Source organism: Apodemus sylvaticus, chromosome 8 (assembly GCF_947179515.1).
Source record: "Apodemus sylvaticus chromosome 8, mApoSyl1.1, whole genome shotgun sequence".
Taxonomy (NCBI): domain Eukaryota; kingdom Metazoa; phylum Chordata; class Mammalia; order Rodentia; family Muridae; genus Apodemus; species Apodemus sylvaticus.
Window position 1 is genome coordinate 83,828,503 of NC_067479.1, and position 21,961 is coordinate 83,850,463.

At 42.5% G+C, this 21,961-nt stretch overlaps 2 protein-coding genes across 2 annotated transcripts in view; one reads left to right on the top strand and one right to left on the bottom strand.

The window, feature by feature from the left end:
* Nid2 (nidogen 2) overlaps positions 1 to 1,245 on the top strand; it is a 60,912-nt gene extending 59,667 nt beyond the window's left edge. The window contains exons 20-21 of the mRNA XM_052191738.1: positions 394 to 506; positions 627 to 1,245. Coding sequence (XP_052047698.1) covers positions 394 to 506; positions 627 to 637 — 124 coding nt within the window. The 3' untranslated portion in view covers positions 638 to 1,245. The remainder of the gene's footprint in view (positions 1 to 393; positions 507 to 626) is intronic.
* A 127-nt stretch (positions 1,246 to 1,372) lies between these two features.
* On the bottom strand, positions 1,373 to 12,854 carry Rtraf (RNA transcription, translation and transport factor). The gene is made up of 8 exons (XM_052191739.1): positions 12,682 to 12,854; positions 11,466 to 11,590; positions 8,953 to 9,052; positions 6,178 to 6,264; positions 5,321 to 5,409; positions 3,764 to 3,832; positions 1,814 to 1,862; positions 1,373 to 1,700 (listed from the first exon to the last, which is right to left on the bottom strand). Exons 1-8 carry the CDS (start codon positions 12,740 to 12,742, stop codon positions 1,546 to 1,548), a joined length of 735 nt encoding a protein of 244 aa, XP_052047699.1. The 5' UTR covers positions 12,743 to 12,854; the 3' UTR covers positions 1,373 to 1,545.
* Positions 12,855 to 21,961: the final 9,107 nt, after the last annotated feature.

The following is a 21,961-nucleotide window of genomic DNA, read 5'->3' on the forward strand; positions in this document are numbered from 1 at the left end:
ATAAACTGTCTTCCCTAAAGACTGAAAAACACTATTTGATTCCCTGATAAGAACACTTCAAAACAGAACATAAGGCACATGTCTGAAACCTTTTCCCCCTTCCTACAATTTTCACAAGGCCTAACGGTAGTACTTGAATAGACCCCATGGGCCTAGCCAGAATTGGGAACTAATTTAACCACTAGTTCCTCTGGTCACAGAACATTAAATACATTCTGTGTGAACAGTAGTTCCTAGGTGATATTTGTGTAAGGGCAACATCCAGAATCAGTGGTATAGACAAACTGTGTCAAAACTCATTTAGCTGAATTGTTTTTTAATGTATTACAGAAAACCGCCCAATTGTTATCTACTGAAACTTTACCCATGAATCCCTCTTCCTTCTTTTACTAGGGATGGTGTTATATCGGTGAATAAAGACAGTGGCCAGGTCACTGATGAGTACCTCCCTGAGCAGCGCTCTCACCTCTATGGGATCACTGCAGTCTACCCCTACTGTCCAGCAGGTGAGTCCGTCCAAGTGCATCAGGATGCTTCCCTGGACCAGGGTAGAGAGGGCTGTGGTAACTGTCAGCATGGCCTTCCTTAACTAATGAAATATTCACTGCTGTCCACTCCCCTCACAGGAAGAAAATGAACATTAAATGTATAGAAGGATTTCAAGTTTACAAGAATCTTGACCTAAGAACATTTGCTACAAAAGCAAAGACAGTGAAAAAGGAATTGGCCATTATGAGCTCTTGGCACACAAAATGAGCATTTTCAGTACAGTGAGACTCAAGTATATTTTGTGAAATGTATACCTCAATCTTTACTACTGTATTTTTAAAAACAAAGGTTAGTACACGTTTAAAATAGAATTTTAATCATTGCTTATTAAATCAACTTTTGTAAACAGTTATTTAAAAGGCCAAATTCATTCAACAAAAAACCAACTAGAGCAAAGACTAAATCTGACTTTTGTTTGCCATGGATTCTACCTGGCCAGGAAAAGTGAAGCAAACAAATGGATTTGAAAACTTATTCCTAAAGCCCACTGAGACCCCTGTCACAGGCAGACCATGGGGTTGTCCAGCCTATTTATGCTGCCCAGTGAAGTCCTCAGACTATTTATACTAAAGGTGCTAGAAAGATTCCCCAAGTGCCTCTACGGAAGCATCCCTCAAACGTGTTCTGTGTAAAACACCAAAGATGCAGCAGTTCTTAAATTTTCTATGTAACTTCAATAAAATATTTTAAAGCTTTCTTGTGGTCTAAATATCTATATTGTCTCCAAGACAAGGTTAAGGGTTGGGGTGAATCTAACCATTAAGGGTGCACAGTAATTATAGAAACAGAATATACTAATTGAAAACAAAGCAGAACCACAAAGCCTTTTACTTCCCCAACTTTATTAAAGAAAAAAAGCAGTGGTGGTAAATCTCTAGAGCCTGGTCAGTCTCCTGGGACTCTCCCTTGAAAGCGTGACGTCTGTCTGGTTTCCAAGCACATGCCGGTGTAACGTTCCCATCGCTAAGCAGGTGAGAAGCCGACACCCTCACATGCTCATCTTCCAACTTTCCCCAGTCTGTGGTCTGTCTTTGGATCAGCAATGATGGCCTGAACGGCTACTATGGCTTCATTAATTTTCGTCTGTAGCTCTCTGAGCTCTTCTATGTGCAGCAACCGCAGGATCTGGGCAGCTTCATTGAGAACTGCATCTGTCACAGACAAGAACATTGACTGCATCTGTATGCATGATTTCTGGACTTCCAGCCACCCACTTACACCTCAGAGTCCCTCGAAATAGCCTGAGTTCAACAAAATAACTTACCGCCTGTGTCAAAGCCAAGAATATGTTTGTCTAAAGCAACAGGTAAGCCCTTTAAAACAAAACAAAACAAGACTAGTTAAAGGCTACTTTTTCTCATTTGAAACTAAAGGCCAGCTGGCTATTTGGTTTAGGGACTATTACGATTTACCTTGTGATGGGCTAGGTTTCCAGCCACCCAGAAAAGAGGTCTCTTCAAATGTACCAGAAACATCAAAGCCCATCTAACCTTTTAAACCAGGCTGGTGCACTTAATGTGGTTAAGGAAGGAGGGCTAGTGGCTAAGCAAATCTGTGCAAATGAAACTACAAAGCATACAAATGTATCTAAAACAGAATTTTTCTAGCCAGCTTGTTTTACCAGATTATCTGTATGTTAATGGTTTATTACAGAAGTTACTTTTGTTCAGGGATGATGACACCAAACTGTACACTCTTCACAACAACTACCTAATACAAAAAGAGGCCAGGAATTCTGGGCTTTCTGCTGATATTAGCAGTAACCTACTAACATGCTCTACCTAGGCTCTCTCACAGGGCTAATAACTTAGGTGAACTGAATCAAAGAATAAAGTGGACAGTAGACTTGTAGTTGAGTGGCTTTGTATGTCACCTGGCACCACAGACTGGGGCTTTTTGTCTGTCAACAGACCTCCAAGGAACAGCTATCCCTGACATCCACCATATCCCTCAAACAGTCAGGAATGGCTACAAAGCATAGTAATCTGAAGTTACAAACTGCAGCAATGAAAAGCTAGACTCAGCTCTGCAAACAGAAGCAGAGAGCTCTGGCTCAGCACTGTTCAGCATTGCCTCCAAACCAAAGAAGACATCACTGGTGAATGAATGACTATTATGCCAGAACAATTTGCTACTTGTTCTGTAGTGTGGGTGAAATAAGCTGATCTTTGATCCAATTTCCAGTGGCCAATTCGTACATAATTAAGCTAGTAAGAACCCTTAGTGGAAAGCAGAGTGTGTTTCAGAGGTGCCTACACTGCATCAGCAGCCCTTCATTACTACTGAACTTACTAAAGGGGTCAGAGGACAAAGGGCATTGGAAGACTTGAGGGAGAGGGAAGAAAAGGAGGGGCCGGAATCATCAGAATGCTGGCTATGCCCAAAGCCGAGTCACTTCAACATCTGTGAAGTAAGAAGAGACCATTATGGTGACTGCAGCTGTTCCTCCTTACCCAAAAACATTCTCAGCATTTCCACTCTGGGAAGATTTAATTTTTCCTTTCTTTTTTAACCAGGCTGGCTTTGAAATCCAAGACCTCCTGCCTCCTAGTACTAGGAGTAAATGCTTCTATCTCCACACCTGGCATTTTCAGGGATATTTGTATTGATGGCATGGTTAAAAATATTCCAGTAGTATTCAAGGGGAGGTGGCCAAGACATACTGAGCAAAAGGAGATAAATTACAAAGCATCGCAAGTGTGAGTATGAGGTCTTGATTTAGCATGAAAGTAGTGTGTCCTTCCTTTTTCTACCATGTATCCAACAATCCGACACATTTCACAAGGCTAAATCCCTTGGCACTTGCCTCAAGTTTACAGACTGAATGGACTAGTAGATTCTCTAGTAGAGAAATGTGATCAGATATGAAATTTAGTGTTCACCCAGCTGTCTGAACCTCAGTTATTTAATACACTGAGTTTACTTAAGAAACAAATTCAATTCACATATAAGTCAGCTATCTTTTCTCCTTCTGTTCCAATAGAATGGACATCTTTTGGGGGTGTGTGGGGGGTGTTTCTATGTAGTTCTGGCTGTCCTGGAACTCACTATGTATACCAGCTGGCCTTAAACTTAAGAGATCTGCCTTAAACTTAAGAGATTAAAGGTGTGTGCCACCATACCCAGCCCAGAATGTGTAAATAACAAATTTAAATGCATGTAGTACCAGAAGAAATTTCCATTAACTGGCTGAGAATCTTAGAAACACACATACCTCTTTTGTTTGATTTGCTTTAGCAACTGCATCCTGTGTTAGACGTTCCTGAACCAAAATTCGAATTGCCTAGGAAACCCAATAAAGACCAAGCTTACTATTTTTCCACATCACTAATACACAAAAGTCCATCCCTGCCCCTGGGATTAGACCCAAGATCTAATGCACACAAAGCAAGCACTCTACCACTGAGCTACATCAGCCTTAATATGCTAACTCTGTGCCTGGCAAACCTAAGACACCCTCCATATACTTCCATGATTACTTGCATGCCTAAGAGGATAATTATGTATCTAGACCTAGGACTTTGCAAAGCTTTTTGATATAGCTACTGTATGTGTAAATACTTCTGGGTTTCAAAGTTTGGTAAAAGTTAACCCCAAATATACTGCGTTACCTGTTTTCCTCTTAGTTTATTGTCTTTGGTATTGTCTAGGTGAGAAAAACCCATCTGGATTCAACATGAATATTCTATTAAGCTAAGAACACTTCTGTTGTTAAAACTGTCCACGTAACCCATTCACTTCTAGTAAGAAGGATAAATCATAACCCCTTCTGGGTAGAGGGACGTTTATTCAATTTATTATGAAGCAGTTTACGGTAAGCTTCACTCTGGAGATAACAGTCCCAAGGCCTCTGTCAGCATCCCCCTGCACCACCCCACTGCACACTCAAGCAGAAAGCTCATGAAATGTTTTCCTTTCTCAAAATTAAAGTTCTTTCAAAGAGCTGTATTCCTTGATATAGAGGTGGGTATAAACTGCACGGTTTATCTAGGAAGGAAAGATGCTTAAGATGAGAGCATTTGTTTGCCGAAGAGGTTTTGTTGTGTGGCTAATTCACCGTTAGTGATCTGGCATTTCCCCTTCCTTAACACAGACTGAGCAGAGTCTACTCTATCACTCTGTGTCTTAGATGTTCATTATTTTCTAGACCTGTTTCCTAAGAAAACCTTTTCTTTGGGTGTGAGGTATGTACATGATGCAAACCTGTGCACAGAGGTGTGGAGATTAAAGCGGGCACTGGCGTCTACCCAGTAGCTCTCTACCTATTCTCAAAATAGCCATTCTCTGCTAAATTAGGGATTTGTCAAAAATAATGTGAGGGAGGGCAGTAATGGTGATGTGGCTCACACTGACTTGGCCAGGCTAGCTGGCCAGCATACCCAGGGATCCAGGTGTCTGCCCTCCCAGCACTGGGGTTAGCGTTGTCACTGTGTTTGGTTTTTTGAGTTCAAAACCCAGGTTCTTAGGCTTTATCCTTTACCAGTGGAGCCGGCTCCCTGGGCCTCAGGTTTGTGGGTTTGATGATTATTAATAGGATTGAGTGAAATCTTATCTCTGCAAAGACAAAGCACATTAGTGTGCAGTCAATGCTCAGATCCCAGCTTGCTGTTGGATACTATGAAACATGAGCTAATGATGTGCATGCTCTAGGGCCCACATTCTTCTGAGTTTCTATTCATCAGTCCATTATAAACAAGTAAAAACAGACAGCATATAGAAAGTGGAGACTGTTCTACATGTGCAGTCTGTCAGGAATAAAATGGCAGCTTACCTTAAGCATTACCAAGTAGTCGTCATGACGCTGAATCTGAAGGAGGTTAGCCAAAGCCATGACACCCGCCTTAAAATCAGGATTATTTACTATAAAAGATTAAAACTGAATAAGCAAAACCAGCTCTACAAACATCCTAATTGCTTATCTGAACATATGAGCTTGCAGAAAGCAGCAACTTTCTAGGACTTCTTTGGTCTTCTGCATTCAGAAAGACATGAAGCAAGGGCAGCAGTCTACAGTCAGGAGAAAGCCTCCCACTAATCGCACCAGCCACATGAAGGAACTTCATAAATGACTAACTTCGCTCACTGTAAGCTTGCCCTGGAGCAGTCTGCAAGACCCACTTACGGACACTTTTTAATGTTTCTTCCCAAAGCTATCCCAAAGCTATCAAGTTTAACACAGATGCATTCAATGGATAGCTGTCTCGGGGCTTTCCTGTGCAGTGGCTCTGGAGTATGCCAGCTCATTCCCTCGTAAGAATAGCTTACTGCAGGTCACAATGAATCAGTCAGCGAAAGCTTATTTAACACACTGTACTCTAGGTAATTTCCATAATCTTCAGGCTTTAAAAGGAAATTGCTAACAGGGCACATGGGACTTGTGATAATGAAACATTTTACCATTTGTCACTAGATTTAAAAAAATAAATTATATTGCCAGGAAGGTGAACAATTTACAAAATCCAAATTACTTGAAGCAAAAAAACCCACCAGTGCTTTTAACATTCAACTACTCCATGTTGAAGGGATGGGGAGAGAGGGAAAGTTCCCTGGCTGAGTCTCACAGGAGAGGAGCTGCTGCGCACTAAGGCACACAGCCTGCCTCTACATCTGGGCACAGCACACACTCACCGTCTAAGTTGATCAGTGGCTCTGCATTTTTAGCTGTGTTGTCAGTATTTTTCTTGTTATCAGGTACTAAATCCTTGTATTTTTCAGCTATAAAAAACAAGCAACAAGGTAAAATAACTGCAACTTAAGATTAAGATAAATATTGCTTATTTACTGAATATAGTTTAGCCAGATTATGACATCCACTCGAAATTATACTTTACTACACAAAAACTTCAAAAAAAGACAATGTAACTTTTAAACTGAAATCCTTACTGGAAAGCTTGACACAGGTTCTTCTCAGTAATGTTTCTTAAGATTTGATGTACCACAGACTGGCCCTGACCTTTGACCCTCCTCCTCTACTTCCCAACTGCTTAGATTACAGGCATAAACTTCCCTAAAAAGAATTCAACATCTAAAGATTAGAAAATATCCTTTTAGACCTCTCTTAAATTTGGGACTGAAGAGCAGGTGTAGACAGATGGAGGGATAGCTGGACAGACACAAGTAGGAGTCACCTAGGGGTTAAACAGAAGCAGGGCATGGTCACAGTGCAACTCTAGTCCCAGTTACAGAAGCCAAGCAGGAGGATCACAAGTCACACGCCTGCCTGAGCTACAAATCAAATACAGGGACAACGGGCAACTTGTTGAAAACCTGTCTCAAGTTTTAAAGATTTAAAAAACAGAGATGGGGGCTGGAGAGATGGCTCAGTGACTAAGATCACCGACTGCTCTTCCAGAGGTCCTGAGTTCAATTCCCAGCAACCACATGGTGGCTCACAACCATCTGAGTGTACTCATATACATTAAATAAATAAATAATAAATAAATCTTTATAAAAAACAAGAGATGTTAAAAAAATGTATTGGGTAGACACTAAAAAAAAATTTTCTCCCAAATCTTTTCAATATGTAAAATACTGCTTTCAATACAAAAATCAAAATATCTTAAAATGTTTCATATACAGATTCAAAATGTCATGGGAGATTTGTTGTTTTCACTTGAAAAATATTTTAAAAGAAGTATTGAATAAACTTAATGCCAAAATGGCTTCTCAGATCTTAATATAAGAAAATTCTTTGTACTGTTATAATTTTTCTATCAACCTAAACTTTTAAAACTTTTCAATTTAAGCTGTTTAACAGCAAGAACACCAGCGCCTCCTGCAGGTTAAGGCCAGCACTGCTGCCTTAATCAGCTTAGTGCTTCTGTTCCTGCAATGCTGAAATTGAAGATTTAAACAAAGCATGCTGTCTAGTTTAGATTTGTAATACACCTTTTATACATTTATATGCTTCTGTTCCTGCAATGCTGAAATTGAAGATTTAAACAAAGCATGCTGTCTAGTTTAGATTTGTAATACACCTTTTATATCATTCAAATTTCCTTTTCCCAATATAAAAATACCCCACTTAATAGACAAGTTTTTATTGAAACCACACTATTTGAGAAATGAATGCATATGCTAATAAATGCATTGTGCTGGGATACAGCACAAACAACCCTGAAGGCAAGTATGAAATGAAGCAAATGGGATGAGAAAAGACAGAGAGGATGGTTAGGAATCACCTAGGAGCAGCTGAAGATCAGCCCCGTAAGCTGGAGGATCACAGGATACTCTGTTGCAAAGAACCTCCCACACAGTTGCTACCAAGCCAGAGCAGGAAACAGAAAGAGCCTGCTAAAGGCCCCAATCATCAGCAAGGCTGAGGTCACAAGGCCCGTATCATGGAAAGAAAACACAGGGCTGCTTGCTTTGTTTTCAAATAAAACTGAAAGGTGTTTTTATGAAAATGGGAAGGTGACAATGCTTTAGATCAGAAGATGCAACTAGAACTGGTCTTTAGAAAGAAGCTTCATTCTAAAACACATTTCGGAAAGTCAGTCAGGGGACATGGAGCTGAGAACAGGAGGTGGCACCACCCTGTACTAGGTGACAAGAGCTGAAGCAGGGTAGCAGCAGCAGGAACAGAGGTGACACAACAGACACAGGCAAGGACTAATGGTAACAGGGAGAAGCCACACATCCAGGACCTGAAGGTGACAGCAGCATGAAGGGAAACACAGCCCACGGACGGAAGTGAAGCACGATGCTCAGCCTGAAGCCAAGGTGCTAAGGAAAGGAGGCAGTAATAAGGTGCCAAATTCAAAAGCTTCAGGTAACAGAGACTGACAATAGCTAAGGAATATTAAATGAGTTCATACATGTTAGCCTATACTGTCTTAATGTCACTAGCATTATACACACTAGTATATTTCTATCTCCTGTGAAACAGCTGCTGCAGCCAATACTCAAACACCTTGGGCTCTGAAGCTCGCAGCAGTGTCAATGGCTTAGTTGCAGACTGTGGAAGCTGGCATATTAACCAAACAATGCTCCTTGGTTAAGATATTGTATTAGCCTTTTTCAGAAAACAACTTCCAAATTCTAGAAGAAAAATGTAAGCATCAAAGACAAAATAAAACACATTCCACTTTTTGTAATAAAATAAACCAAAAGTAAAATACAAGACAAACTCTTCCCACAACCTTCTTTCTCATCTTTAAAAACCACCCACAACATCGAACTGAGGATGAGCTGGAGAGGTCTCTGCTTAAAGTCCTGGCGGAGGCCCTGGATTAGATTCCCAGGATCCACATGGCAGCTCACAGTTGTAACTCGAGCGCCAGCAGATCTGATATCCTTTTCTGGCCTCTGGATTCAGTAGGGATGCACATAACACATACACAATTAAAAATTCAAACCTTTTAAGATGCCCCATAACCACTACCCACTCTGCCCCAAACATACCGTTATCTCCATATTCGAGTCTAACAGCCAAACCGAGAAGCCAGTCAATTGCTTCTTGCCGATCCTGAATCTTGAAGGGACAGTTAACATCTCTGAGATACTGTGAAGGGAAGGAGGGGAAAAATCTATTTCATTATCATACAGCCACAGAACACAGCACAGCAGACCGACAGAGGCCTCAGTTTGGAGCTTTAAGACTTTCTTCCAGGCTGGCGTTGAATCCCAGGTATCCAGGATGGGCCTGAACTCCTGACTCTCACCTCCACCTTCCTGGTGCTGGGATTTCAGTGTGCACCATCACATCTATCATTATTAAACCTTTGATGTTATACTGCTCAGAAGAAGATGCTTAAAAGGAAACCAATGAGATATTCCTTTTAAAAATGTTTGTACTTGGAGATGCCAGGTAGGACAATGAGATACAGAGTAATCTCATTTAGACAAGGAGGCTGCAGCCTAGAAAGATCTGATACTCAACACTGGCTACACCACTTACATCTGGGACCAGGCAGAGCCTTAGCTTTGATTCCAGGTTCCAATGCACAGGGCAGTCAGATAAAAAGTGCAACTTTTAAAAGGACAATTCAATCAATTACTGGAACTTTTATCATTCATATGCAAATGTCATGTAGGAGCAAGCCAAGGAACTTGGGTCAGCTACAGCCAATCCTTTAGGCAAATGAACTGACCTTTCAGTCTCTCAGGAGCTGAAAGTTGGCCCTAGCACCACAACTTTGAGTGAAAACTTCAAGGATAATTTACAAATTAATATGTTTTAGCCAAAATTAATTTTCTTTCTCTCTCTCTCTCTCTCTCTCTCTCTCTCTCTCTCTCTCTCTCTCTCTCTCTCTCTCTCTCTCTCTTTCTCTTTTTCTTTTTCCTTGAGACAGGATTTCTCTGTATAGCCCTGGCTGTCCTGGAACTCACTCTGTAGACCAGGCTGGCCTCGAACTCAGAAATCCGCCTGTCTTTGCATCCCCAGAGTGCTGGGATTACAGGTGAGCACCACCACCGCCTGGCCAAAATTCATTTTCTAACCACAAATTCTATTCCTTTGATAAAACAAACAACACTTGTGAGTACCGAAAGCATTTTAAAGATAACAACTAACAACTTAAAATCTCTGTTAACTACCAAATGGATGTTTCCAAAGACACTTTACACAACATTTCGGATGGTATTGGGGTGACTTATGATTTATGTTTATTTTACTATCCATCTGGTCTTTTAGACGAGCAATTGTCTCTAATCTCTGCACTTGCACCTTTCACGTGGAGGAACGGCTGCAGAGGCCAAGGGAGCCAGCAGAAAACACTAGCACTATATTTTAAGATCTTTAAAAGCCCACTGAAATTGAAAAAAGTTTAAGGGTAAACAAGGATAAACCTCAAGAAGTAGTTGTAGTGGCAAGAAGCATCGAGGCCTTGGCGTGGGTAAACGGGTCACGGGAACAGGCATATCAGGTACAAGGCTCGAGAACAAGAACACAATGAGACAGCTGCCACTGTCATTCCCATTTGCTGGGGACACTGTAATGATACAGTGTGGTTTTTATCGAGTTTGGAAACAATTCTTCCTGAAAAATATTACTAAAATTAAAATAAATCAATGTGAAACTATTCTAGTCATAAAAACATCCAGAGAGCTTTTTAGAAACATTTACCTGTAAGTGTAAACATGACAGCTTCAAGTTTTCAGGCATGCCAATTTATGTCTTTTAATGAACATTGTGATAGTTTGAATGAGAATGGCCCCCATGGTTCATATATTTGAATGTTTGGTCCAGTTGGTAGAACTGGTTTGGGAAGGATTAGGAGATATGGCCTTGTTGGTGGAGGTGTGTCACTGAGGGTGGGCTTTGAGGTTTTAAAAGCCACCCTTACCCCACATTCTCACTTCCCACAATTCCGGGCTAGCTCTCGACTCCTACTTGCAGATAAGGATATAAGCTCTCAGCTATGACTCCAGTGCTACGCCTGCCTGCCAGGTGCTACACACCACACACACACACACACACACACACACACACACACACGATGGTCATGGACTCATCCACTGAAACTGTAGGCAAATCCCAAAGTAAATGCTTTCTTGTATTAGTTGTTTTAGTCATAGGATCTCTTTATAGCAATAGGAATGCAACTAAGATGAACACTCAAAATACATTGCTGCATTTTTATCTAACATAAGTAAAGCTCCAAGAGATGTACTCTCCAGGCCCCTGCGGACACTCAATACACATACGTACACACACACACAAATTATGTAGACAATCCTATTAAGAAGGAATGCTGTGACATTTATTAGAAAATGTTTAATCTAAATACTGAACACTCGGTAGGAGATAATATAATTTGCTTTAAAACTCAAAAAAGCAAATTTTGAGTCCAAGAAATCAGCTTTACTTATACTGATCACTATTGTATCTTAAAAGAATATAGAAATTTTCAACTCAACCTCATACAACGTTTACAAAAGTTCTCTGTGCTTCCTTTTACCTCCTCATTTATTACCTTTTCAAAGAACTTGGGCCAGTCACTGCTGTGGATGTTCCTCAAGTTACCTCTGTCTTCAATCTTGTAGTGTCTGATTTTCTGGTCTTCAAGCCAAACGATAAAGTTTCTAAATTCTGTTTCATCTGCAACCAAATGTCACATTATCAAGTCACTAGAAGCCCTCGTGATCCTTCGTGGCTTTTTAACTGACCCCAAGAGAAGTATGCAAGGGTCAAAGTTCAGACTGTAGTGCTATACATAGATTACTACAACATACTCAAATTCTGGATGAGCCTCCTTTGAAAACTGGATACAAGCCGGGCGGTGATGGCGCACACCTTTAATCCCAGCACTCGGGAGACAGAGGCAGGAGGATTTCTGAGTTCAAGGCTAGCCTGGTCTACAGAGTGAGTTCCAGGACAGCCAGGGCTACACAGAGAAACCCTGTCTCGAAAAAAAAAACAAAAAACAAAACAACAACAACAAAAAAGAAAACTGGATACACTTTCTAAGCTTCATATTCTTCAGACACAAGATGAGGAAAACGGGACTTACTTCGTGGGGTTGTTTTGAGTATTAAATGAATTAAACATGCATGGAACAGTGTCCCCTGTTTTATTACTACTCTGGTTCCTTTAGACTTTAAGGGGGACTGGGCAGATAAGAACTTTGAAGCAAGCCAACAGAGTAAAATAAACAAGAAATGACCAAAACACCCTAAATACAAATATTGAAAACTGAAAGCTAGGAGACAGTGTACAGTTACCAAGATGCATTTGCTTCCTTAGTTTTTTCCCCACCCTCAAAATCCTCAGGAAAGATCCATTTTACACAGAGAACTGAGGTCTCAAACCCCCATTTCAGCTCTAACTGCCACCCAGCAAGCCTTGGGTCAAAAGCCAAGTACAAACGCAGGACAGATCCTGATATGCTTCTAGAAACCAAACGCTGCCAGCCCGCTTCTACCTGTGCGTCCTACAGCGGAATGAGGCCCTGGTCCCTCGCTCCCACTCTCGCACTGGCCGGCAGGACTTTAATCTTTTTTTCTGAACGGTTCCTCTTCCCGGGCAGCCGGCCACTAACTTTCCGTGCGCCCGGAAGGACATCCCCGGCCCCCTCCCCTTCCCCGCAGGGGAAACGTGCCGAGCGCCGCGGGGCAGCGGCTACCGGGTCTGGGTCCCGGTCCAGGCGGGTTGGGAAGGCGCGGTCGCCGAACCCTATGGCCGCTACCCACCTTTGCAGTTGAAGCCTGAGGGGTTGTGGTAATCTAGGGCCGTGAGCTTGCGTCGGAACATGGTCCCCGCTGCTCGCGCTGGCCGCCCGGGCCTCCGCCGGGACAGGAGAAGCGAGGTGAGGCGGGCGGTGCAGGCACCGGCGACGCGGCGAGGGGGCGGGGCGGGGACCGACGCTCCGACGGACGGCGGACGGATCCAATCGCGGCTTAGGAACGCCCTCAGTCGGCAAGCGCTCGCCAATCACCGCTGCTACTGAGGAGGCGGGACCACGTCGGGGCACGTCGACGCTCAAATAAACTTTATTGTCAGCTTCCTAGTTGTACAATGAACCGAAAGGTAGTCTGAAGCCGCGATTCGTCCATCTCCTTTTTCTTGCAACAGTAGGCAAAACCAAAACCCAAAACCAAATTAAAAATAAAGATGTCTGTATGCTTTTTTCAATCGGCTATAGCTCTTATTGTCTTAGAGCTTCTGTTTAATATTTTGAGCGTATTAATTGCTCCTCTTTGGACGCTGGTAATACAAAGATCGAAAAGAAAGGTCACTGCAGGATATTCTTTCGGACTAGTTGGAGTGATCCACAGATTATATACAACACCTATGCCATATTTCAGTCTGTCGCCAAACAGTGTAGTCAAAAACCGGAACCGGCCTTTCCCCAAGACTCTCAGTCACTACCTTCAGTGGGCCACTAACTCTTGCCATCTCTTCTCTCGCATCGCATATATTTCCCCCACGCTGTAACGCGACTGGTTATCTAAATCGCCCATTTAAAACTTTCATCTTATCTTTTAGTAAAGCTGTCGGTGCTTGCGATCTGAGTTGCATGTTTCCAAGTTTTTGGCCTGTTATCCAAATTTGCAAAAGCAAAAGAGTTTGAAGGAACGCTATAGTACGAAGTTACAGAATGACAGCAGGTAACATGAGCAAGAGTACCAAGTAACTCAGGCCACTGCCTGGGTCTCTTTTCACGGGTCAAGTGAAAGGAGGAGCTGGTTGCTAACATGGATGATCCTTTACTTTAATTGATAGATCAGGTTATATGATCAATTCAATACTGCTCACGTCCCTTCCCATAATGCATCTGGCTTTAATCACATGCAGAGGCATGTGAGAGTAAATAAGAGATTCTTCTTAAAAGGTTATTAGAGGACATAGTTTCCCCTTAATTTTGCCTGTGCCCCTAACCAGTTCGGGCTGGCTTGACCCTTCTAATCTTTATATCCCATACATTTGGGAATATACTTGAATAAAGACTGTACTAGGGGTAGAGAAACATTGTTATTTAGAGGTGGAAGTAATATAATCTAGGGAAATTAAGGGAGTTCCGAGGTGCCGGGTAAATTGTTTAGAGAATAGTTTATGGGGGAGGAGGTGTGTGTGTGTGTGTGTGTGTTACTTACAGGTGAAGGAACAAGGCTGCCAAGTGCATTATTGTAGGAGGGGATATGTGAATAACTCAGAAACAAATTGGGGTCCCAAGCTAACCTCTCTCCTATGCTTGCCTGCCTCAAGAATTGCCTACCGTGCTCTAGAGACAATCAAAGTGAATTTAAGATCCTTCCCATTCCCATTGCAAATTGTTTTCCAGATACAGGAGAGCAGTGTTGAGCGACTGTCCACTTTGATTCCGTTTAAAAGACCAGAGGTGGGGGATTGGGGAGGGATAAAAATAGTGAAACTGGCTTGAAGATTGTGAGTTCACTCACAGTCAAAATGATAATGGATTTTTGCTGGAAGCAGATGCACAAAGGCAAGAAATGAACAATAGAGCCAAGAGGGAAACACTTATGGAAGCTGGAGGGAGGAGGTGACAGCTGGCAAGACTGTGGACAAAGGCAGGCGCTTGATCAAGAAAGGCCTTTCATAGCAAGCTGCCGGGCGCCATTGAAGCTCTTGGAGCTAAGCCAACTATACATTCATTTCGTTTTAGTTCAGGAGTGTCTGTGGAGCATACAAATGAAGAAGCTGTAGTGTCTAATTTCAGGAAGTTTAAATGTAATAATCAACACAGATGCTTAGATTAGCGGCTTCTAGGCTGGAGCCAGAAAGTGATCCGTGCATTGTGAGAAGCTTTGAATGTGCCACAGACCCAAGAGCAGTTGTAACCAGGCTCTCAGAGACAATTTATATTTTCCCAATTAAGTTGCATACCAAGTGAATCAAGAAAAGCAAGGCCAGGTGCTGGAGAGATGGCTCAGCAGTTTAGAGCACTGACTGCTGTTTTTCCGGAGGTCCTGAGTTCAATTCCCAGCAACCACATGGTGGCTCATAACCATTTGTAATGGGATCCCATGCTCTCTTTTGGTGTGTCTGAAGACAGCTACAGTGTACTCATTTAAATGAAAGAAAAAAGAAAGAAAGAGAGAGAGCAAGAAAGAACAACACAAGGGGGTTTGCAACCAATACTTACTGTGGTTCATCTTAATTGAATAATTCATGAAATTTTAGCCAAAAAAGAAAAAGAAACTCCTTGAAGAAAAAAAAAAACATGTTTACATAGTGGTAGATAGTACATTGCTTTACAAAAAAATCACTTTTCATGTGTATTGTGTGAGCCTGTGTGAGTTTAAGTATGTCACATGCATGCAAGAGACTACAAAGGCCAAAAAAGGGCATGGGTTCCTTTGGAACGGAAGTTACAGGTAGTTGTGAGTTACAGTGTAGGTTCTGGGAACTAAACTCACATCCTCAGCAAGAATAGCAAGTGTTCTCAGCTGCTTCACCATCTCCTCACCCCCATAGTCCATTTCTTTAAAGGACACAGTCTGTACCTTTAGTTTTCTGAAACTGACACTTTATAAGCGCTAAGTTGTTGGCTTCCCGTCTGTCCCTGATTCATGTTCCCACATTGACAGCTAACTGAGACTGTAGCTGGTCATCAGGCCTGGCCACTGTGGGGGAAGAGGCATCCAGAGGAAGATTCATAGAGAACTCTGAAGGGATCTGAACAGGGGACAAAGTAGTCATAGAGGAGACCCATAACATTACAAATGTGTAATATTTTATATTGAAAATACTATTTGTCTTTTTATTTCTTCTAACTTTGAAGGAAACTTTCTTAGTCACTGTTCTATTGCTGTGAAGAGATACCATGACCAAGACAACTCTTATAAAAGAAGGTGATTAATGTGGACTTGTTTACAGCTTCAGAGGAATCAGGAAGAGAGACACTGGGCCTGGTATGGGTTTCTGAAACCTTAAAGCCCACCCCCATGGACACACCTCTTTTAAACAACAACACACACCCCAATCTTTTCAAACAGCTAATCAACTGGGGACTTAAACATGCAGATATATGAGCCTATGAGGTGGAGGTGGGGGACCATCTCATTCAAACCACCACAGGGCCTTTGAAGTAGAAGATATACAACCTCATTTCTAAAGACCAATCCCACAATGGAGAAACTTTTTATCAAATGACCTGAACCCCAACCAATGATTAATTGAGAGTTTCACAATCCACTCACCTATCCATTGAATTATTCAACTGTGTCAACATGTCAGCTGTGAGCCAGGAAGTCTTCTGGACCCTTTGGAGGTCTCTGTGAAGTTATAAACAACAAATTCTACAGGTTCTCACCTAGTAAGGAAAAACAAACAGTATAAACATTCATGTGTAAATTATTTATTATGTTTGGAAGGCCCAAAGTGCTATAGGAAGTCACAAGATGAGAAGGAGGGTAAAATGGGTGAGGACAAGGAGTGGGGTTACTTGGTGCCACTTGCTGCTTGGGGCAGAACGGTCTGTCTGGGGAGGGCTTCACTGAGAAGGTGAAATGTAAAGAAAGACTTGCAGGTGGTAAGGGGTTAGCCATACGAGAATCTCAGAAGATGAGAAACAGATGACTCGTGAAATGTATATGCAATTCTAATCTCAACATCTCTAAACAAAGTTCTATTTTAACACAGTCCTGTTGGTTCAACTGGGAGTCAGCATGAAGAAGAATGCAAATCAATCCATTCTTATCTCCTTGTACAAAGCTCAAGTCCAAGTGGATCAAGGACCTCCACATAAAAGCAGATACACTGAAACGAACAGAAAAGAAAGTGGGGAAGAGCCTTGAACATGTGGGTACAGGGGAAATTTTCCTGAACAGAACACCAATGGCTTATGCTCTAAGATCAAGAATTGACAAATGGGACCTCATAAAATTGCAAAGCTTCTGTAAGGCAAAGGACACTGCCAATAGGACAAAACGACAACCAAGAGATTGGGAAAAGATCTTTACCAACCCTACATCCAATAGAGGGCTAATATCCAATATATACAAAGAACTCAAGAAGCTAGACTCCAGAGAACCAAATAATCCTATTAAAAATGGAATACAGAGCTAAACAAAGAATTCTCAACTGAGGAAACTTGAATGGCTGAGAAGTACCTAAGCATCCTTAGTCATCAGGGAAATGCAAATCAAAACAACCCTGAGATTCGACCTCACACCAGTCAGAATGGCGAAGATCAACACAGCCCTGTCCATTGGTTTATTGGTTGCCTTGATGGTATCAGTGAACAAATTGAATAGATTCGATGTATAAGGCTCACAAAATCTAAAGTATCTTCAAGGTATGTAGGGGTTCAGTCTCACGGGGATGGCGATATCAGCATCATTTAAGACAACTCATATTAAATAAGATAATCATCAGTTACAAATTTCACATTGACTCTTGTTGAATTCTTTCTTTCTTTCTTTCTTTCTTTCTTTCTTTCTTTCTTTCTTTCTTTCTTTCTTTCTTTCCTTCCTTCCTTCCTTCCTTCCTTCCTTCCTTCCTTCCTTCCTTCCTTCCTTCCTTCTTTCCTTCCTTCCTTCCTTCCTTCCTTTCTTTTTGGGACAGGAACTCACTATGTAGACCAAGCTGGCCTTGAACTCATGGAGATCCATCTGCCTCTGCCTCCTAAGTGCTGGTATTAAAGGTGTACACCACTATGCCCAGCTTAACCTGTCAAATTTCTTTCTTTCTTTCTTTCTTTCTTTCTTTCTTTCTTTCTTTCTTTCTTTCTTTCTTTCTTTCTTTCTTTCTTTCTCTCTTTCTGTTTCTTTTCTTTTTTCTTTTCTTTTCTTTTTTCTTTTTCTTTTCTTTTTTTTTGGGGGGGGGGATTTTGGTTTTTTTGAGACAGGGTTTCTCTGTGTAGCCCTGGCTGTCCTGGAACTCACTCTGTAGACCAGGCTGGCCTCGAACTCAGAAATCCGCCTGCTTCTGCCTCCCCGAGTGCTGGGATTACAGGCGTGTGCCACCACCGCCCTAAAGCCACCAAATTCACTAAATCTTTGTTCGGTTATTCCTCCAAAGAGTGAGCAGAACAAGTTGGTAACATTTAGAGACATGCATCAAAGTCTCTCTATTGCATACGACAATGCTTTGTATTTTGATAAATGTTACCAATTTGCACGCACCTTAGGAAATCAGATTTTTCTTAAGTTGTCTACTGCAGAGAGGTCCCGCTCCTTCTGAGACCCTTTCTGTTATATCTGAAGGGACTCTGAAAAACTGAAGAACATCTAAGTAGATTCCATTTTCTTGTGGAAATGGAATATGCATGACTAGGAGTTCTTATCACACAAAAAGCATAAACCATCCATCTCCCACATTCAATTCTACAAAAGAAATCAGATGCACAGTAGAGCCTGACCATTCCAGAAAATGTCTTGTGTGGAGCCACCAGCTTTGCAGATATGTGAGCCCATAACTCCCTTCAGTGACTGAAACAGTCACAATGGAAATGCTCCTAAGCCAAGGACAGACCCCAGAAAGATTTCAAACAAATGGTCCACAGAATCAATGGGACTCTACCTAGGGTGAGAAGAAGACGGTGGAGATCCATCAAGGTCAGGTCCTTGAGTGAAGCTGTGAATAGAGACAATAGTGCTGGTGAAAGGGAGACCATGTGTGGCAGCTGAGGCATAGGGCTTAGGACCTGCGATTTCAAAGTAATGGCAGCTGTAGTCCAGCATCCCTGATGAGAGGTCAGGAATGAACATGAGTCAAAGGACAAGACTAGAGATCCCCCAGTAGAAAGCTATAGTTGCAACTGTTTGGATGTGCTCCACATGGGGGAGGGGGAGGGCTGAGCACATGACTTAGAAGGCAGTGTTCATGTCCACATGGAGCAAGAGGAAGTGTCACAGAGAGTGGGAAGATATGATTGGAAGTACAGAGAGAACAAGGCATATGCAGCATCCCAGAAAATGGAGAGGGCTTGGAAGAGATCGTTGAAGGTGCAGAAATGGAGGTGGATGTTTGATGGATACATTTCTAAGAAGTCCTCCAAATAGCAAGGAAGCTACTTCTGAAGATGCAAAAACAGGCAATGAATGATACAGAGATGAGTACATCCCATAACCCTGACCAACATGCAGACGGCTTTCTCCATCCTGATTTGCACACCTCCTGTGCACTTTCCTGCCCTTGAAAGGTCAGCTCGGGAACTTTGGAAAGGTCATGGAACACTTACCCCTCCAGAAGGGAGAGGCTAAATTACATTCCTCAGACCACAGGGAGGTGTCCCTGCAGCTAAGGGAGGCCCACAATTATTCTGAGATAGTTGGCCACCTACCTCATTCCCTAACAACCAATTAGTTTAAAGGTAACACTGTTCACATTGTGCCTAAGGGCTGCTGCCTTGAGGACTGTATAAAGGTCCGCTCTCCAGGCTGTTCGTGGTCACTCTCTCCCCAAGTGCAGGGCGACCCCAGCATGCTGGATTGAATAAAATTCCTCTTGCTTTTTGTGTTGATTCCCGTCTCCACATTGTTCACTGGGGGTGTTGGGTGTGGTGTCTGGTAAGTTAAGGCTCCCCGAGTCTTACACCCTCTCTTCCCTTTTCCCCTGCACTGTAGGGAGCTCCTTAGGCAGGTTCCCTAGCTCTGAAGCTTGCAAAGGTTTGGCTATTTCTTTTTGTTTTGAATTCTGAGAAAGGCCTTTCTCCCAGAGGCCAGCAGTTAGGAAGGGGAAGCTACCGCTCATGAGTACTGTGAAGAGGTCCGGTTCCCCTCAGAACCTCCTCTGACTAGCCTGGAAAAGGCAGGATTCTGACAGCTGGGCTCCAGGTTCAGGCTTAGTTTAGAATGAGGCTTCCTAGGCCTGCTTCGTGTGAACCCACAGCTGCAAGCTTCGGAGGGATAGTGACCCCTGCAGCTCTGCCCTGGCTCAGACCTCTGGAGAGTGAGTGCAAGTGAGTACGGGTATATGCATGTGTGACAGGCATGCGAAGGTCAGAGGCTGGTGTCCTGTATCCTCCTCCGTCACTTTCTGTCTTAGTTTTTGAGACAGCCTTTCACTGGCCAGAGCCTCAGATTTCAGATCTTTTGGATGTTTTAAGTACTTGCATATTCAAAAGAGTTACCTTGGGATGGAATCAAGCCTAAACAAGCATTTCATTCCTGTTTCAATACAGGCCTGGTACTCGAAGCCCGAGGTTAATGTTGCACAGTGTCTTTAGAACGCCTGTATTTTTACTGCCACCTGCCCTGTGGGGCTAGGTGTGGAGTTTCCCAGTCCTGTGATGTCAAGCTAGTGTTTCAAAAGTTTCAGATTTTTGAACATTTCAGGCTTTATTTGTTTGTTTACTTTTGGGCTTGATTCAGTGTTCAACAGAAAGCCACTGAGGTTTGGGGGTTGGCGAATTGTGATTTGAATTATGATAATTATATGGAGGAGAATGGAGCTGGTAGGGACTGAGTGAGAAGATGGAAGGTGGTTCAAGAGGCTGCTGTGGTAGGTGGGAGTCAGGGAGCATGTGAGCGTTGAGCACTAAGTGGAGTAGCTTAATGTACGCAGAGGTGTATCTCTGTGTGTGTGTGTGTGTGTGTGTGTTTCACACCTCTTTCTTGTCAGTATTCCTAGATAGGTGTGCATGTTCTCCTTCACACCTCTCTCTTCTCAGCATTCTTAGAAGATGTAGACAGCAATCTGGATAATGTTCCTTTTTATTTCCTTTTGGTCTTTCAAGACAGAGTTCCTCTGTGTAGCCCTGGCTGTCCTGGAACTCACTCTGTAGATCAGGTTATTCACAAACTCAGATATCCACCTGCATCTCACTCCTCAGTGCTCGGGTTAACGGTGTTCTGCTATCACCACCTGGATAACTTTTCAATACAGAAAAATAAACCATAAGGCTGAACGACTACATCAGAAAAAAGGGAGTGTCACTACTCTCAGTCCACAGCTTTACCTGAGGAGCCATTACTGTAAGATGGATTCAATGCAATTCAGATAGGTTTTTCCTAGCTGGGTGTTGTAGCTCACATCTGTAATCCCAGCACTCAGAACTCAGAGTCAGGAGGATTGGCACAGGATTGAGAAAATTAAAGAATTCCAAGCAAGACATAGTTCCAGAGTAAGAACCTCTCTCTCAAACAAAACAAAACAAGCAATCCCCCCCAAACAACACAAAACAACAATAACAAACAGATTTTTCAATTGTCCAGCAAGACATTGATCCAGACTCCTCTCCTTAGCACAGGAAAATACTGAGTGTTTCTTTATAGTCTTTTCATCTAAAATGGGAACTAAGCATACTTGTATGTTGGAGCTTAACCACACGGCAGAGCACAGTTTTGGGGGGCTCCTAGACACCTGGATGCTATGTGTCTTTATTTTTTGTGTTTGTTGGGTCATCCTATTTCACATCATCAAATGAGACCAGTCCCCTTTGACTTCTCCTCTCAGTGTCTAGTGCTCCAGGCTCCCAGGGGTCAGCAAATGCAGAGAACTGAGTGGCCTCCACTGTCCTCTTTCCTTGATGCTTTAATCACACAGCTTCCCAGATGGTGTTGGAGAAACCTGGAGCCTGATCTGGTTGGTCCTACTAATGACTATGTAGAACTAAATAATTCACATTGCTGATGAAAGTTTGAGGGATTTCCCCACCAAGTCCAACTTTCTGGCAGCTGTAGTCTTGACAGCTAGCAGGGTAGAGCTCTTCAGTGCTCCTGCTTTTGCTGCCAATTCTCCACAGCTGAGAAATTGTGGAATTTAGTTTTTGAAAGAGTATAGAAGTACTATTAACTATATGTGAGCTTGTGGCCAGCCTGGGTTATATGCAAGAATGAGTTCCAATACAATAAAAAAAAAAAAACCCAAACATGATAGATTTGAGAGCGGGCCATCTTTGATGATGTCCTGGGAGAATGAACGTAGCTCTTGCCTGCTTGTTCAGTCAAACCATCGCTGGAGAGCATGAGGGAACAGGCCACAGTGCTGAGCCGGATTTCTATATTTTGCCTTCTCTGTACACATGGCCACAGGCTTGAGTTACTGTAGTGTTATGATACTCCA

What these genes read in the sequence shown, in the direction of transcription:
- Rtraf (XM_052191739.1), bottom strand. Translation starts at nt 12,742, where the DNA reads ATGTTCCGACGCAAGCTCACGGCCCTAGATTACCACAACCCCTCAGGC. An exon ending in ACTCGAATATGGAGATAACG is followed by an intron (nt 6,265 to 8,952) that starts GTATGTTTGGGG and finishes TGTTTTTTATAG; the next exon opens with CTGAAAAATACAAGGATTTA. An exon ending in ACTACTTGGTAATGCTTAAG is followed by an intron (nt 3,833 to 5,320) that starts GTAAGCTGCCAT and finishes TGGGTTTCCTAG; the next exon opens with GCAATTCGAATTTTGGTTCA.